This window comes from Typopeltis vanoorti, chromosome 20 (assembly GCF_054136105.1).
Source record: "Typopeltis vanoorti isolate ZY-2024b chromosome 20, IOZ_Tvanoo_1.0, whole genome shotgun sequence".
Classification (NCBI taxonomy): domain Eukaryota; kingdom Metazoa; phylum Arthropoda; class Arachnida; order Uropygi; family Thelyphonidae; genus Typopeltis; species Typopeltis vanoorti.
The window spans coordinates 83,749,954-83,767,122 of NC_143568.1; the positions used below are offsets into that span (position 1 = coordinate 83,749,954).

Consider the following 17,169-nt stretch of genomic DNA (forward strand, 5'->3'; position numbering starts at 1 on the left):
CTTACTTGTGGCTGTGGTACCTATGAAGATACATGTGCAATATTCTCTGTTTTATTAGATAGACAACTGACAAAAAAAAGCTGGCTTGATGCAGACCTAAACAACAGAAGAAATGTTTGGGAGAAATAAGCAGAACTAGAACTAATAACAATGGTAGCCTTCTGTTTGGGACTTGCCATTCATTTCTAATGTCATGCTCCAACAAATAAGTACATAAACTGACATGTAGATAAGATACAAGAAGTGGAAAAGGTCTTATTAACTGAATTAATGGGACAGTTAAACTTATCTGCATAGTCTGCTATGTCTGTCAATTGCATGTATTTTCTTGTGTTTCTCAGATGAAACAGACTGTCTTAGATGAAAAATCCTACTTCAGTATGAAAAGACCAGTTAACCTATCTTTAGTTAAAAAGTCCTTATGAGGGTTCTTTGTATCCTAAGAAATTCAAAATTACTTCTCTTCCCTTCTTGTAAGTGCTGTGTGGATATAAAGAAGAAAACTGATCAGACAGAACATTGTATTACATTTGAACAGAGATTCTGTCTTTAGAAACAGATTGATTCTTGTCTCACTGCTAAACAAATTTTAACTGTTGGACCTGCTGCCACCAAATTTTGTATGCCCCCCCCTCCACTGACCATGGGAAGACTTTAATTCCAAAATTTTGATTAACCCAAATAGTTTTGACTCCTTCCATGCATATGACATATAATTGTTATCATCCCAAAAAACTGTTCTACTAGTTTTGCAGATATTATGACCAGCTTTTTCAGGAGCAACTAAGATAACTGGTTACTCATAATGGTAGTAACTTGAAATGGAATTAATGCTATCATAGTTAGTTGATATTTGTTATTTATACATGAAGTATGCCTATCTTACTGGACTTTTAATATCATTCCCACATACACATGACAGTTACAGAAGTTACAGGCAAATTGATGCTCTGTGTGGGAAAGGGTTAAGATACATACAGATGATACATACTCATGTGAGACAGTGGATGGAGAGAGTGTGAGGAGGAGGTCATCAATCAGTTGAATTATGCTCTTCTATACAATATCAAGAATGTGAATAGTATCTGATGCATTTTTCCAAAATGGTAAAATCCCAAACCTTAAAATAATTTCTAAAAGGTTGGGCAAATTTGGGATCTGTAGAGTGTCTAGCAGGATAGGTGAAAAGTAATGTCTTGAGCAGCGAAAATGATACCACACAAATCATGTTTGTGCCAGAAGCTTGGAAAATGTTTGAGTATACTGTAAAATCTATCATATGAAGTTTGAAGAGAAGAATAGCAGGTGGTCAGCTTAAACATTGTTTCAATGGTGCCATTATAACAACAATTGTAATGGCCTTTACAAAGGGACAGTAGGCATGACTGCCATTTATTCAAGTGTGTGCGAGTTTAGTTCTTTCAAAGGCAGAAGATTTGTTAAGATGTTTTTGAAATTACTGCAAGCCTCAGCATATGATGTTAATAAAGGTATAGTTTTTGAAATGATATATAATTAAGATGTGTTTGGAATGTGTCTTTCATCTGTTTGAGTCCTGTGACATCTAGTTAAAAGGCAGGGGGGGGGACATAATGCAATTTGTAGTTTTGTATAACAATACAAAATTAGCATCTAAAATTTAACTGTAATATATGCAAAACATTAACAAAATAAAAATCATGTTGCAGATCAAGACCACACAAAACTCAGTCCTATTTCCACAGCTTACATATATCAGAATATAGAAATATTAAAACTTCTATTAAATCCACAATAAACAAAACCACACATGCTAACAAGTGATAAAAACTCATCAATATCCTTTCATTTTTTCAATCATTCGAAAAACCATCATCAAATTCCTGAAATGTACCCTCAAGTGATGTACAGGATATGATAGTACTACATGAAAATTTTACATCATTACTAACTTCCTATCTACTATTTTCCTCCAGATCAGTCTGTTACCTATCATGACTCCAACATTATCAGGTCTCATATTTCTATCTTCTAAGGCACTTTGTACTGTATCAATCCACCTATATCTTGGTCTGCCTATGGGTCTTTTTCCTGCCAACCTGGTAGAGAACACTTGTTTTGCTAATCTTTCCTCTCTCATTCTGTTTAAGTGACCATATCACCTGAGATTAGCTCTGCTAACACATTCCTGGATGCTAACAATGTCAAAGTTCTTTCCTAATATCCTCATTTTTAATATGATATTGCCATTGATGTCATCTGGTCATGCCCCTAATCTTTCTCAGGACTTGTATATCTGCGGTCTCCAGTCTTTGGTCAAGCGTTTTACTTCTAACCCAGCACTCAAAAACCATTTTTGCTTTAATAATATATGATCTATATTTTAAAATTTATAGATAATAATATAAAAAATAAAAATAAATAATACAAATAAATATACATAAAAATTAAAAGATAATATAAGAAATTATTTCCTCTTTTTTCCTTTCCAATGGAGACAAATTTATGCATATTATTGTGACCATATAATATAATGTTATGAGCAATTATATTATTACATGAAAACAATCTTAAAACCACTCACTTCAGGTATTTTGCACATTCTGGCCTTTTCCAGTATTGGAGATAGTTAAGATAGTTTATAAATGCCTTATCTTTCAAATATCCTCTTTGAGCCAAAACTATATTTATATAAAAATTTCAGTAGATTAATCTCAGTATTAAAAAAAAATAACTATTCCATCCTGTTATAATAAATATCATGAAATCAATAATCACTTTGTCTCACCATCAGTAGTCTAATTGGTATGTATCAATGACAAATTGATAGTTTCATTTAGTCTTACAATAAAAAATAATAATATTAAAAAACAAAACAAAAAAAAACTAGGTTCTTCTTCTTTTCAGCCATTTTCTGTCCACTGCTGGATGAAGGCCTCATCCAGTTCCTTCCACCTTTCTCTGTTCTTGGCAATGGTTGACCAATTTCTCCCAACAAAATTTGACAATTCATCACTCCACTTTCTTTTAGGATATCTCCAGCCTCATTTCCCTTCTTTTGGAACCCAGTTTGTTAGTATGGTTGCCTATCACTCATCTTCTCTTCTGAATAGATGTCCAGTCCATTTCAGTCCCTTGTGGTGAAGAATGATGTCAGTGATACGAGTCTGGCTTCTTATCCAGGTGTTTCGTTTCTTATCTTTTAATGTGATGCCTGGCATCAGCCTTATCGTTGTTAATTAATTTTTTCCCACAAAGAAAATCAATATCAGGATACAAAATATCTCTCCTTTATTTAAATAAAGGATTAAATAAACGAGAGAATTCCTCATAGCTGGGCTTCATGGTGTAAGCAAGATCCAATATTTCACTCAATTTTTAACAAGTAGCACCAGAGCAAAAATTACAAATATAATAGATGCATAGCACTTAATCAGGTAGTTGTAAAACAGTTCAAGTTGTAACTGAAAAAGAGCTAATGTCCTAACAAAGTGCCTTCTAGGAAGGGGGCAGATAAAATTCAAGTTAATTCAGAAAAGTCAGGCAAAACATGGTCTTAGAATGATGGTCTCCCAGATTTTTGGCAAATAAATAATTTACAAATAATCTAGAAAACAGTCTCTCCTGATCAGTCCGAGAGACTATTTTTAGAATCAGCAATGAGACGATCTAATCTCAACAAATATGGCTGCATTAATTTTTAAAAATTATGATACAAAAGTAATGAATATATAACAAATGAAAGAATGAATGATGACCATACACAAACATGTGCAGTCAGTGGAAAGATATTTAATTAACTATACAAAATTATACAAATATTTTGTTTTAAGTATCTTAAACTATTCTCAATATAGCAAATAGAACTTGGAAATTCAAACAGCAACATTGCAGATGCATGAAAAATAATATCTTTTTTCAAGTGCAGTCATGAGGAAGCTAAGTAAATATAATACTATCTTCTTCTTCCTCTATGCATTTATCCTGCTTCCAATGCAGGGTCTGCATGTTACATTTTGATGCGACTTTTTGTTACATCAAAAATGCAACCGGCCTGCCACTAAGGGGGGGAGGGATGTATGTTTTTGACTGTAGCGGCGTGTGTTCACGGGGCTGGTTTGCCTGCTTGCGGGATGAAAACCCCCCAGATAAAACTGGGGGGGGGGGGGGGGGAAACCCTGCTGTCCACACCCAAGACCAACTAACTTGGCTATGGCTGAGAAAGATCCTTAAGCTCCTCACATCGTAGACGAGAATCGAACCTAGGACACTCCTTCCCAAGACATATAGTTGCAAAGCGCATAGCCACTAGGCTAAATACCATCATGATCCAAAATAGCCATTTGAATTTCCCAGTTCTATTTATTACACTGATGATGGTTTAAGATATTTAAACCAAAATATATGTATAACTCAGTTGATTAAATATCTTTCCACTGCATTCAGTGAGTAATTTTATGCATGTTTACGGATTCAAAGTTACCTCTACATCTTAGAATGATGAATATGCCGATTTTTTTTTCCTCTCCAGAGGTTAATAAAGATGTGTGATAAATACTTTTAAAAGTTCAAAAATGACATATGAGCTGCAAAAGAACTGAAAAATAAAAAGGCCTATATCAGCTCACTTTTTATTGTTTACACTATTTCACTCATAATTGATCCATCAGTGATGAAGTTTCAAAAAACATGGCACAAAGTTTGATCCCTGAAGATTAATACATTTCAACAACATTTACATGTTTTAGGTTTTAATCTAAACTTCAGCACATATCACCAAACAAGAAGCACAAATCTCATCATTATAGCTGCATCATATTGCACTCAATATCATGCAGCTATGATTCTATCTTTCTCTCCATAATTTTGTTGGGCTCTTCTGGCTAAGTAACTATGTTCAATACATATTTATAATTAATAAGTTCATAATTGTCAAGCAAATAAAACTTAAAAAGTCCTATTAAAAGGTGACTATAGACTCCTGAGCAGAGTACACCCTTTAAATAATACAATACCAAAGAAATTCATGCCGAGGTTGCATTCTAATAAACTCTCAGCCAAAACTTAAGGCAAAGCACTGATTTGCATGTTGGCTATAAAATAAAATAAATATTACCTTCAGTGGTGTCAGATAAGATGAAGCCGTTTAGGCTCTTTACTACATATTTAGCGATTTTAAAAATGACCCAGGTCTCAACAAGTTGCATGAAATTTGTTTTCAGTTGAGCTTTATACAGAACTAGGTAATCCCCCCCCCACACACAATATTTGTTGTCCACCTGTAGAAAATGAACATTATAGTTGGCTTTGGCTATAATACTGACTTCTCAAAAATGCATATTCACTTTGTGAAGTCTCATACAAATACTATTATAGTATGTCAGAGTAAAGGCAGAATTAAAGTAAATGTAGTGAGCTGGCAAGAAATTCTATGAAAATAAAAAGAATCAGTTTTGGATATAATACTCTTAGCTTAGCTAAGAGGAAGAATTATAGGAACCTGAAATTCAAGGTTATGACAAAGTACCAAACTCCTCTCAGTAAAACTAAGCTGTTTGGAATTAGAGCTAAAAGTATGGTTTGCCTGTTTATGCTGAATGAAAGACAAGAGTTTCTTCACAGGTAACCAGGACTGTAGTTAGGGTATATGCTACCCCAAAAAAAGAACTATTTTTCTGCTCCTAATTCAAGAAAATATGTAAAAAACTGTTTTTATGATCAAAATACAATTTTGCTTCCCTCCAAATTTGCTGCTCTTAGGCATTGCCTTAGTTGCTTAGTACGTTACGTCAGCTCCAAAAATAATGTTGCTACATGGGAGGAAACCTTGAATGGTACCAATGATGGTCCATAAATACCAGCTGAAAGTGATAATGAATGTTCAATATACAGTATTGTATTTAAAAAATTCATTGGAAAGCTGAAGATGAAATAAGGCCCTTCTCTATGATAAAGAATAATCAAAATAACAGTATTTGAAAATAAATTTAATATCAGCAATTCATGTCCAGAATTAATGACAAGTGAAACTATACAAAACATAGGTTTTCTCAAGTTCTGATTCTTTTATGTGAATTGCACCCGAAATGTTTCAAACCTATAATGCGTGGTACAAGTGAGATCAGTATCAGATGGCCCAGCAACCTTACTACTGTACACCCACAGATGAGAGACCCTTCGACACTTCTGTGCATGTCAAAAGAAGGAGAAACAATTCCAACATTAGAGTAATCAATGTGTTTCGTAGGATGAGCGTTTATTATTACAGGTCAGAAAATTAGCTTTTTTATGACAATTCGAGTTTTTAAAGTGGTAACTATTTTGCTTGTACAGCAGTTGGAAAATGTACGTATAAATCATGTGATTTCGTGTGTTGGTGTCCAATCCATGCACCGTTTATTTCTTTCTTCCTTTCAGCATGACGTGACTATTCTTGGCACTTTGCAAGACTAGGTTCTATGAAGTGTGGACATACAACGGTGATCAAACAGGACTATTAATCCACTTAAAGTACCCAATAAGTAGGATAGGGGTGCTTAAGGGTCAAAGCTGTATAACTGAGAGAAGACCTCCACACAGCCTTTAAAGAAATGTGGAGAACTGACCAGGGCTTCTGACCTAATGTTCAATCCTCACCTTCTCATGGTGCACCCTGTTGGGTATCTACTTGGATACTGAATGAACGAGGATGGGCTGGCAATTTGGGATTTAGCCGACCAAATTGTATTCTTATTGGTTCAACCAAAATAAAAAAATGATGGTCCAACATGACAAAATTTCATGCCAGCTGGGGCGTCACCAGGTTAAACAAGGCCCCCTTGTTTTCGCAGGGAACCAGGGCGAACAGCGAAAAGTCAGCTACTGGAACAAATCTGAAAACAAACCCCAACTCAACATCACCAGAGTTAAAGATCGGTACTATCAACATAAGAAGCCTGAATGGCAAAGAAATGGAGCCAGCTGAGGAATTATATAAGTACCAGATCAACAAAATAGGGGTGACTGAAACAAAAAAGACAAAAACTGGTGAGATCTTTCTGAGCAATAAATACAAAATGTTATATTCAGGAAATGACAAACAAGGAAAAGAAGGAGTAGCCATAGTATTCAACACAAAATACGAGGCTAATCTTCTTGAATGGCAGTCAGTCTCAAGTAAAGTAATGTGGGCAAATATGAGAATGGGGAGCTGGACAATGAGACTTATTTGTGCCTATGGTCACACAGAAGGTTCTACTAAGGTAGAAGTGGAGGAATTTTTTGATGCTTTAGAAAAAGCAACTGACACAATGAAAAAGGAAAAGTTGGTCCTTGTTGGGTATCTAAATAGCAGAGTAGGAAATGATTGTGAGACATACAAAAATATTTTGGGAAAATTTGGAGAAAAGTGCAAAGCTAATAATAATGGCAAATATCTGTTGGATTTCTGCTCAGGACATGGACTGGTTATTACTAACACCATGTTCCAACATAAAAATGTGCACAAATTCATATGGAGAGAAGAGGCAAGGAATAAGAAAAGTCTCATTGACTGTTATTGTTGATAGTGATTTTGCTCCCTGGTGCAGGACAACAGAGTGTACAGAGGATTTGAAATTGCAAGTGATCACTATTTAGTCTTGAGCAGGATAAAATTGAATTTCATATTGAAAAGAATAATATGTAAGAAAGTTTTAAAGTGAATAAAAGTTGAGCAGCTCTCAGATGTGAATCGTAGACTAAAATAAACAAAGATTTTTGAAGAAAAAATGAATGAGTTTGAGAACAGAAATCAAACCTTGGAGATTCAGTGGGAAACTCTGAAGAAAACATTGATTGATTCTGCCAGAGAGGCATGTGGTGAGGTTGTCTGCAAGGATAAAAAAATCAGAACTCCCTGGTGGACACAGGAAGTTAAAGAGGCAGTGAAGGAAAAGAAGAAAGCATATCAAAAGTTCCTGTCAAATAAGTCAGCTTGTGCTCTTAGAGAATACAGAGACAAATGCAAGAATGCTAAACACTGTGTAAAACTAGCTAAACAAAAGTCATGGGAGGACTTTGGCAAGAATATAGAAAATAAATATCAAGAAGGTGGCAAAATATTCTGGAGGTTGTTAAAGAAGCTTACGAATGGAGGAAAGAGTGCTGTAAAAGGAGTTAGAGATGATAAAGGTGACATGAAAACAGGAGAAAAAGATATCCTTGAAGTATGGAGTAATTACTTCACAGTGGTAAAAAACACTGACCAGGCATGCAGTCAGGAATACATATCCATATTTGAAGTAGAAAAAGCCATCAAAGGCTTGAAATGTGGAAAGGCAGCAGGAGTAGATGATATTCGACCAAAAATGCTGAAGTATGGTGGTATAAGAATCTTACAGTGGCTGCACTGCATAGTTCAGTAAGCCTGGACAGAGGGACGAATTCCTAATGATTGGAGTAGAGCTCTCATAGTACCCATATATAAAAAGGGAAATAAAACTGAATGCGAGAGTTACAGAGGTATTTCCCTACTGAGTGTTCCTGGTAAGATCTATGCAAGTATACTTGAGAAATGGTTGAGAAGAATTGTGGAAGAAAAGCTTGGTGAAGAACAAGCTGGATTCAGGCCAAATAGAGGCTGTCAGGATCAGATCTTCACTTTATGACAAATAGTCGAGAAAACATGGGAATATAACAGAGATCTGTATTTAAGTTTTGTCGATTTAGAAAAGGCATATGACAAGGTGCCAAGAGAGAAGCTATTCAGTACGCTGCAGTTATATGGTGTCAATGGGGCATTATATCAAGCAATACTTAGTCTTTATTTTAGTTGTAAGTCCTGTACTTCCTTCAATTCAGTTAGAATTGAAGGAAGTAGGAAGATGGTTTAATGTTAAATCTGGTGTGAGACAAGAATGTACATTATCCCCTCTGTTATTCATTATCTATATGGATCACATTATGAAGGAAAGTGGTATTAAACATGATATCAAAATTGGAGATGTTAATGTCAGCTCTTTGCTTTATGCGGATGATGTTATCTTCTAAATAAATCCGCTACAGGTCTGCAAGATTCTCTGACTAAATTGAATGGCTGTTGTAATAGATATGGTATGAAGGTCAGCAATAAAAAGACAAAGACAATGAAAATAGGCAGAATCATTGAAAATGTCAACTGTGTTGTGAATGGAGAACCTGTGAAATTAGTGAAACATTTCAGCTACTTAGGTATGATTTTTACTGAAGATGGTAAATTAAATATAGAAATAGACAACAGAATCAGCAAAGCTGGTATGGTAGGAAGTCAATTGAATAAATTCATTTGGAATAAGAGAGAAATTAGTCGGAACAATAAATTAGCTGTATACAAGACAGTGTTCAAACCAGTTTTAACTTATGGATCTGAGAGCTGGGTCAGAAGTAAAACACTTGACCAAAGACTAGAGACCGCAGATATGAGAGTCCTGAGAAAGATTAGAGGCGTGAACAGATGGCATCAATGGCAATATCATATTAAAAACGAGGATATTAGGATAGAACTTGACATTGTCAGCATCCAGGAATGCGTTAGCAGAGCTAATCTCAGGTGGTATGATCACTTAAACAGTATGGGCGAAGAAAGATTAGCAAAACAAGTGTTCTCTGCCAGGTTGGCAGGAAAACGACCCAGAGGAAGACCAAGATATAGGTGGATTGATACGGTACAATTTGCCTTAGACGATAGAAATATAAGATCTGATAATGTTGGAGTCTTGACAAGTAACAGACTGATTTGGAGAAAAATTGTAGATAGGAAGTTAGTAATGATGTAATTTTTTTCATGTAGTACTATCATATCCTGTACACCCCTTGAGGGTACACGGCAGGATTTTGATGATGATGATAAGTAGGATAGTAGTCTCGTGCTGGACAATGCAAATCATCCAACTACATACAGATTTGATGCAGTTTCTAACTGAGACATCATCATCATCAATTTTCTGATATGTACCCCCAAGGGGTGTTCAGGTTACAATGACAGCACTACATGATTAAGTTTACATTATTAATCTCTTATCCACAATTTCTTCCAAATTAGTCTATTACTTGTAAGCGCTCCAATATTGTCATATCTAACATTTTGGTCTTTAAGGCAGTTCTGACTGAATCAATCCACCTATATCTTGGTCTTCCTCTGGCTTTTCTGCCATCTTGGAATCAAATACCTGTTTTGCTAACCTTTCCTCACCCATTCTTGAATACTAATAGTGTCAAATTCCTTTCTAATATCTTTATTTTTAATCTGTTTCTGCCAATGATGCCATCTTTTCACCCCCCCCCCCATAATCTTTCTCAGAAGTCTCATATCTGTAGTCTCCAAATCTTTGATTAGAAGGTGACTATAGACTATAGAAATTAAGTGCTTTATTTCGAACCCAACTCTCAGATGCATAATTTAACCGATTTGAACACTGTCTTGTATACTGCTAGTTGGCTGCTCACCATACCAGCTTTGCTTATTCTGTTGTCTATTTCCAGATTTAACCTGCCATCTTCATTAGGAGTAATAATTTTTAGTAACATTTAGAAATGACGTTTAGGAGTCATCATCTTCATTAGTAACATCATCTGCATAAAGCAAATAGCTAAGTTAGACATCTCCAATTCTAATATCAGGCCTAATGTCACTTTCTTTCATAATGTGATCCATATAATTTATGAATAAAAGTGGAGGTAATGTGCATCCTTGTCTTACCCCTGATTTATATCAAACCATCTTCCTATATTTCCTTCAATTCTAACTGCCGATTGACAACTCAAATATAGACTATGTATTGCTCAGTATAATGTTCCATTTACTCTATATAATTATTATTACTGGCAACTCAAAGTAATCCTTAGACTCATCGAGGGACGCCCTAAACATCATATCAATAACTATTCCGCTTCCACACAGTATCTATCATACCTTGCCTTGAACCCAGTCATAACCATGGCACCCCAACTTATTCCACTCATTCGCTACTCTCCATGCGAAAAACCTAGTTCTAACACCTTTGCTAACCACACTCTTGTCCAGTTTCCATGGATGGATCCTAGTCCTCCCACCACGAGACCTGTTCTGAAAAATATCCTCTGAATTAATCTTATAGGAACCCTTCAGTAATTTGAATGTCTCAATCATATCATCCCTCTTCCGCCTATCAATCAATGTCTGCAACCCACAAATCTTCAACCTGTTCTCATAAGGTTCATTCCATAGACTTGCTATCATCTTGGCCACTTTGCCTCTGGATCCTCTCTACCTCCTCCCCATCAAGAAGAAACCCTGGCGCCCAGATCTGGGCAAAGTAGTCAAGATGGGATCTTATCAAGGCTCGATACAGAGATACAGAGGAACAATAACTTGCTTGTCTCTGCTCGTCAAAGTATTCTTCAGCAACCAAGTGATTTGATGAGCTGATTTAGCCACTTTTGCAATGTGTCCCTAAACTTCAACTCCCTATCCACTAACACCCCCAAATCCCCGGCTTCGTCAATCTCCTGGAGTACAGTTCCACCAATGTGGTATACTGCTCCAAAATTTTCACCCCAAAATACATAACCTTACACTTTGCCACATTAAATTGACAGCCATTCTCATTAGCCCAGTCCCCCAATCTATCCAAATCATCTCTCAAAATTTTGACATTGTGTGCATTCACTATTGCTCTACCCAACTTTGCACAGCAAACAAATGAATAGTTCCTCTCAGATCCTTTACAATATCATCAATGAACAAATTAAATAGTAGTGGTCCAAGAACAGAACCGTTAGGCACACCACTAGCCACAGGCCGTCTTTTGGACTCTACTCCTGAATAAACTACTCTCTGATATCTCTCCGTCAACCACCCTCCTATCCTCCTTTAATTGTAGTGTATTAAAAAGTTTTCCTGGCCACCTTGTCATATGCCTTTTCCAGATCTACAAAACTTAAGTACAGATCCTTGTCATATTTCCATGATTTCTCAACTACTTGTCTTAAAGTGAAAATCTGATCTTGACAACCTCAACTTGGCCTGAACTCAGCTTGCTCTCCAAGTTTCTCTTCTATAATCTTTTTCAACCTCTTTTCAAGTATGCTCACATAAATCTTATCTTGAACATCAGTAAAGAAATTCCTCTGTAATTCTCACATTCAGCTTTATTCTGGGTAGAATATCATATTCAACCCAGCATTTCTGGGTTGAATATCATCTACTTCAGTTGCCTTTCCACATTTAAAGTTTTTGACAGCTTTTTCTACCTCAAATATTGATACATACATACTCCTCTCTGCATTCCTCTTGAAAATTTTCTAATATGGTTCTGTCACCGCTTGGTTTGTTTAACAATCTTTCAAAGTAATTACTCCAGACATCTAGGATATCTTTATCTTTAGTTTTCATGTCACCTTTATTATCTTTGATTCCTTTTAACATACTCTTTCCTCCATTTCTAAGCTTCTTCAATAGCTTCCAGAACATTTTGCCACCTTCCTGATATTTATACTTTTACACGTTGCTTAGCTCACTTACATATTTCTCAGTATTCTTTTAGGACATCTGCTGACTTATTTGCTAGAAACTTTGGTATGCTTTCTTCTATTCCAGAACTGCTTCTTTAACTTCTTGTATCCACCATGGTGTTCTTTTTTATTTATTTATTTTTAATCCTTGCATACAACTTCACCATATATCTCCCTAGCTGAATCAATCAATGTCTTCTTTAGAGTTTGCCAATGAGACTCCAAGGTTTGGTTCTTGTTTTTAAACTGCTGCAAATTTTTTTTAATAATGTTTGCAGATTTGAGTCTACAATTTACCTTTAAAAGCTGCTCAACTTTAGTTCTTTTTAAAACTTCCTTACATACATTCTTTTCAATGTGATATCCATTTTTATCCTGCTTAGTACTACGTAATAGTCACTTCCAATTTCGAATCTCCTGTACACTCTTGTATGCTGAACCAGCCTTATGATATCATGATCAACAATGACATATACTCAATGAGGCCTTTCTTATTTCATGTCTTCTCTCCATGTGAACTTGGGCACATCTTTATGTTGAAACATGGTGTTAGTAATGACTAATCCATGTCCTGAGCAGAAGTCCAGTAAATACTTACCATTTTTATTAGCGTTGCCTTATCTCCAAATTATGCCTGGCGAGATTCATTTTCTACTCTGCTGTTCGGGTCTCCAACAAGGACTGCTTTTTCCATTTTCTTTATGTCAGCTGCCCAATTTTTATTCTAATGACTCAAAAAAATTCCTCCACTTCTTCCTTAGAAAAACCTTCTGTGGGACCATGGGCACAAATACATTTCATTGTCCATTTCCACATTTTGAAGTTTGTCCATTTAACTCTACTTGAAACTACTTTCCAATCAAGAAGTTTATAATGTTTCATGTTGAATGCTATTGCTATTCCTTCCTTTCCTTGATTATTATTGCCTGAAAATAGCACCCTATACTTAATATTTAGAGCCTCTATAACTTAGTCTGTATAGACGAAGCCCTTTGGTTGGAAAGACCTGGGTTCGATTCTTGTCAGTGATGTGAGGAACCTTTATCTGCTCTCTTTCGACAAAAGGTGAGTTAGCCAGTCTCATACTGGTTTTTTGTCCCCCAGAACAGGCAAACTGGCCCCATGAACACAGTCATGAATATGTCTCAGCCATATGACAGTCCTGAGCCAGGATAAAATGGGGTGAACTACCCTGTAAAAATCTTACCAGGAACACTTTGTGGGTAATGCCTACAAAGTCACCTAGGGTCAGAAACGACTGAAAGGGAAAACCACCACCACTTATTATTTAGTAATATCTCACTTGTTTTTGTCTTCTTTGTTTCTGTAATGCCAATTATGTCCATATGGCACTTTTCCAATTCTTCTGCAAGTTCAATTTCCTTTCCATTAATACTCCTTAGATTGATAGTTCCTATCTTCAGTTCTTCTGATGTTGGGTTTATTCTTCTTCTAACCATTGAGTTGGAGTCTGTTCCAGTAGCTCACTTTTCACTGTTCACCCTACTTCCTTGACAAAAACAGCAGGGGTCTTATTTAACTGGGCAACACCCCAGTTGGCATGAAATCTCATCATGTTGTACCATCACATGCATTTGTTGTTTAAACCAATAAACAGTACAATTTAGTTGGCTAAGTTTCAAATTGCCAACCCTATCCTTGTTCATTCAGCACCCAGTAGATACCTACTAATGGGGTACACCATGTGAAGATGAGGATTGGACATTAGGTCAGAAGCTTGTCAGTTCTCTGCATTCCTGAAAGGTGATGTGGAGGTTATCCTCCCAGTTATTTGACTTTGATCCTTAAGCCACCCCTAACTGACACATTACTATTACAATTCTTATGTAATACACTACTGCTCAACATGCCTGATGATGGTACATTTGTTTAATTTCAACTATATTAGTAAAAGTAAGCCAGAATACAATAATGGATAACGGTCATAAATTTCATTTGCTGAAGTGGAGACACTATCCAAATGGATAGTCTCTCCACCAGCTGACAGATATTATGTTAAAAACAAATAAATAAAATATATACAAAGCCACTTCCCAACTTACATAAAGGTTACATTCCATGGACTTTATGTAAGTCAAATTTTATGTAAGCTGTAATAATAACTGGGATCAAGTTTAATGGGTATACTATTTTTAGTAATGACAGGAGAGATAGGAGAGGAGGTCAATCTAATGATATCAGATGACTTAGGTCCAGTTAGGGTAGAAATGCAAGAAAACAACGATGGTAACAATGTCCCATGTAGTGGTGAGTTTGAGTCTATCTGGTGTCAAGTGGAGGCTAGCAGAATGAAACATATGGTAGGGTGCTGCTACAGACCTGGCAGCTCAGTTGCAGGGAACAAAGAAATGAATCACCAATTTAGCATTATGGGTGCCAAACGAGTGATCACGGGTGACTAATTTTCCAAACATTGAAGAGAAATTTCATGATAAGAAAGAAGAGGAATTTATTGAACTGTTGCAAGACAACTTTCTCAAGCAGCATGTGAAAGAAGGAACTCGAGGTCAAAGAGTGTTGGATTTGTTCATAGCATCAGAAGGGGTCTCTGTTAAGAATATGGTTATTTTATTGGTGACAGTGATTATGCTGTGCTTTCTTGGGAAGTATCTAATTGTACTGATGCTCCGATTAGAACAGGTTACATGCTGAACTATAAATTAAGATCAAATTAGGAGAATACTATCTTTGGTCCCACAGCATCAGTTACTGAATGGGGAAAATGTCAGCAATGTCAGGTGGTATCCGAATGTATCTCAAGTGTTCAAAGAATAAATAGGTCGGGAGTGAAACGGATGTGCAACCTTATTAAGCAAGAGATCCACAAGTAGAATATGTGGAAAGAATATCATGAGAATAAAAGTGAGAGGAGTTATGAAATATATAAAGCTCATGCCAGAAAACTAACTCGAAGTAAGAAAAGAAATTGGCCATGCAAGCTAAAGGCAATCCAAAAGAATTTTATCGTTATGCCACAAGCAAAAGAAAGATTGAAAGTGAAAGAATAACTTTATTGGAGGTTGAAGAGCTGCTGCATGACCTGGATAAGTATTTGTCTATAGGGACAGATGGAATATCAGCACGTTTGCTAAAGGAATGTTCAGCTGAATTGACTAGGCCTTTCACTTGTTTGTATAACTTGAGTCTCAGCTCAGGAATGATACCACAGGAATGGAAGGATGTATGATAGTTCCATTGTACAAGGGTGGTGCAAAAACTGATGTGTCTAATGACCGACCTATCAATATCTCTGGTGTGGTAGTGAAGAGTTTAGAGAAGTTGGTAAGAACTTCAATACAGAAATGAGTAGACAAACATGCTATACTCTGCAAGGAGCAGCATGGTTTTACTAAAGGAAGGTCACGTTTTAGCAATTTGCTCATATTTTTATAACAATGTCACGGCTGAGTTGAATAAAGGGAATGGATATACTATAATAATGTTGGATTTTTTTAAGGCATTTGATAGGATACCACATGAAAGGCTGTTAATAGAAACTCTTGACTTCACTGGTTGACAGATATCAAGAAGTGGTATACAGTGGTCGTGACTCTGCCAAATTTAAGGTGACTAGCAGTGTACCTCAGGGTTCAGTCCTTGGGGGCCATTATTGTTCAATCTGTACATTAATGACATCAGGCAGGGTCTAACATCAGATGTGCAATTGTTTGTCGATGATGTGAAGATAGGCAGGACAATCAGGAATGCTACTGATATTTAGCACTTACAAAATGATTTGAACAGGCTGGAAATTTGGGCAAATGAAAATGGCTGTTAGTTTAATATCAGTAAGTGTAAAGTTATGCACTTTGGCTTGATTAGATTTCCAGCGGCATATTATATTAGCAGGATTATGGTACAAGAAACTGAGGAAGCAGATCTTGGCATATTGGTGGACAGGGATTTGAAGTTCAAAGGTCAGATAGCAAAAGTTGCAAATACAACTCAGAGGATAATTGCGATGTTGAAGTGAACCTTGACACGTAAGGATAAGGAAGTCATTTTGTCTCTTTATAAAACTTTGATAAGACCACACCTGGATTATTGTGCGCAGATTCGATCTCCCAGATTCCAGGGGAATAAAGAAGTTGTGGAAAGGGTGCAAAGAAGAGTTACAAAAATTATATCTGGATTATAGGATTTAGTTTATGAGGACAGATTGTATGTGGATTACAAACTCTGGATAACAGGAGAAAAAGGGATGATATGATAGAGGTATGTAAAGTTTTGAATGGATATTACAGGATAGAGGCTAATGAAAATTTTCGTTATAGGAAAGGTGGGAAGAGTACATGGGACATCCATGGAAGTTAAGTTTGTTTACAGTCAAGAAAGGGGATAAGAGCTAGGATTTCTATCACAGAGCACTGAGGGAGTGGAATAGTTTGCTTTAGGGGTAATGAGTGCATCGATATGAATGAATTTAAAGGAAGGTATGACAGTTGGTTTGTTTGTGACAGGTGATTTATAGCTTCTCTCAATGAGTCCTTGACTCCCTAGAGGTCTCAGATGATGATAATAATAATAATCCCTTAATCCCTAACTGCTTATGCAGCAACTATGCATGCTGAATTTGACTGAGCAAAGCAGACATGTTTGACAAACATGTAAACAGAATTATTATTTTTTTATTTATTTCATGCACAGGAAATATTACAAAAGTGTGCTTTAGAATGTACA

At 36.1% G+C, this 17,169-nt stretch overlaps 1 protein-coding gene across 2 annotated transcripts in view; it reads right to left on the reverse strand.

The window, feature by feature from the left end:
- The window catches only part of MED31 (mediator complex subunit 31), a 67,157-nt gene that overhangs the window by 27,112 nt on the left and 22,876 nt on the right, over window positions 1-17,169 (reverse strand). For both annotated transcript variants that reach the window (XM_090410317.1, XM_090410318.1), the window contains one exon: window positions 2,564-2,660. In XM_090410317.1, the coding sequence (XP_090266443.1) occupies window positions 2,564-2,660 (97 nt within the window). The remainder of the gene's footprint in view (window positions 1-2,563; window positions 2,661-17,169) is intronic.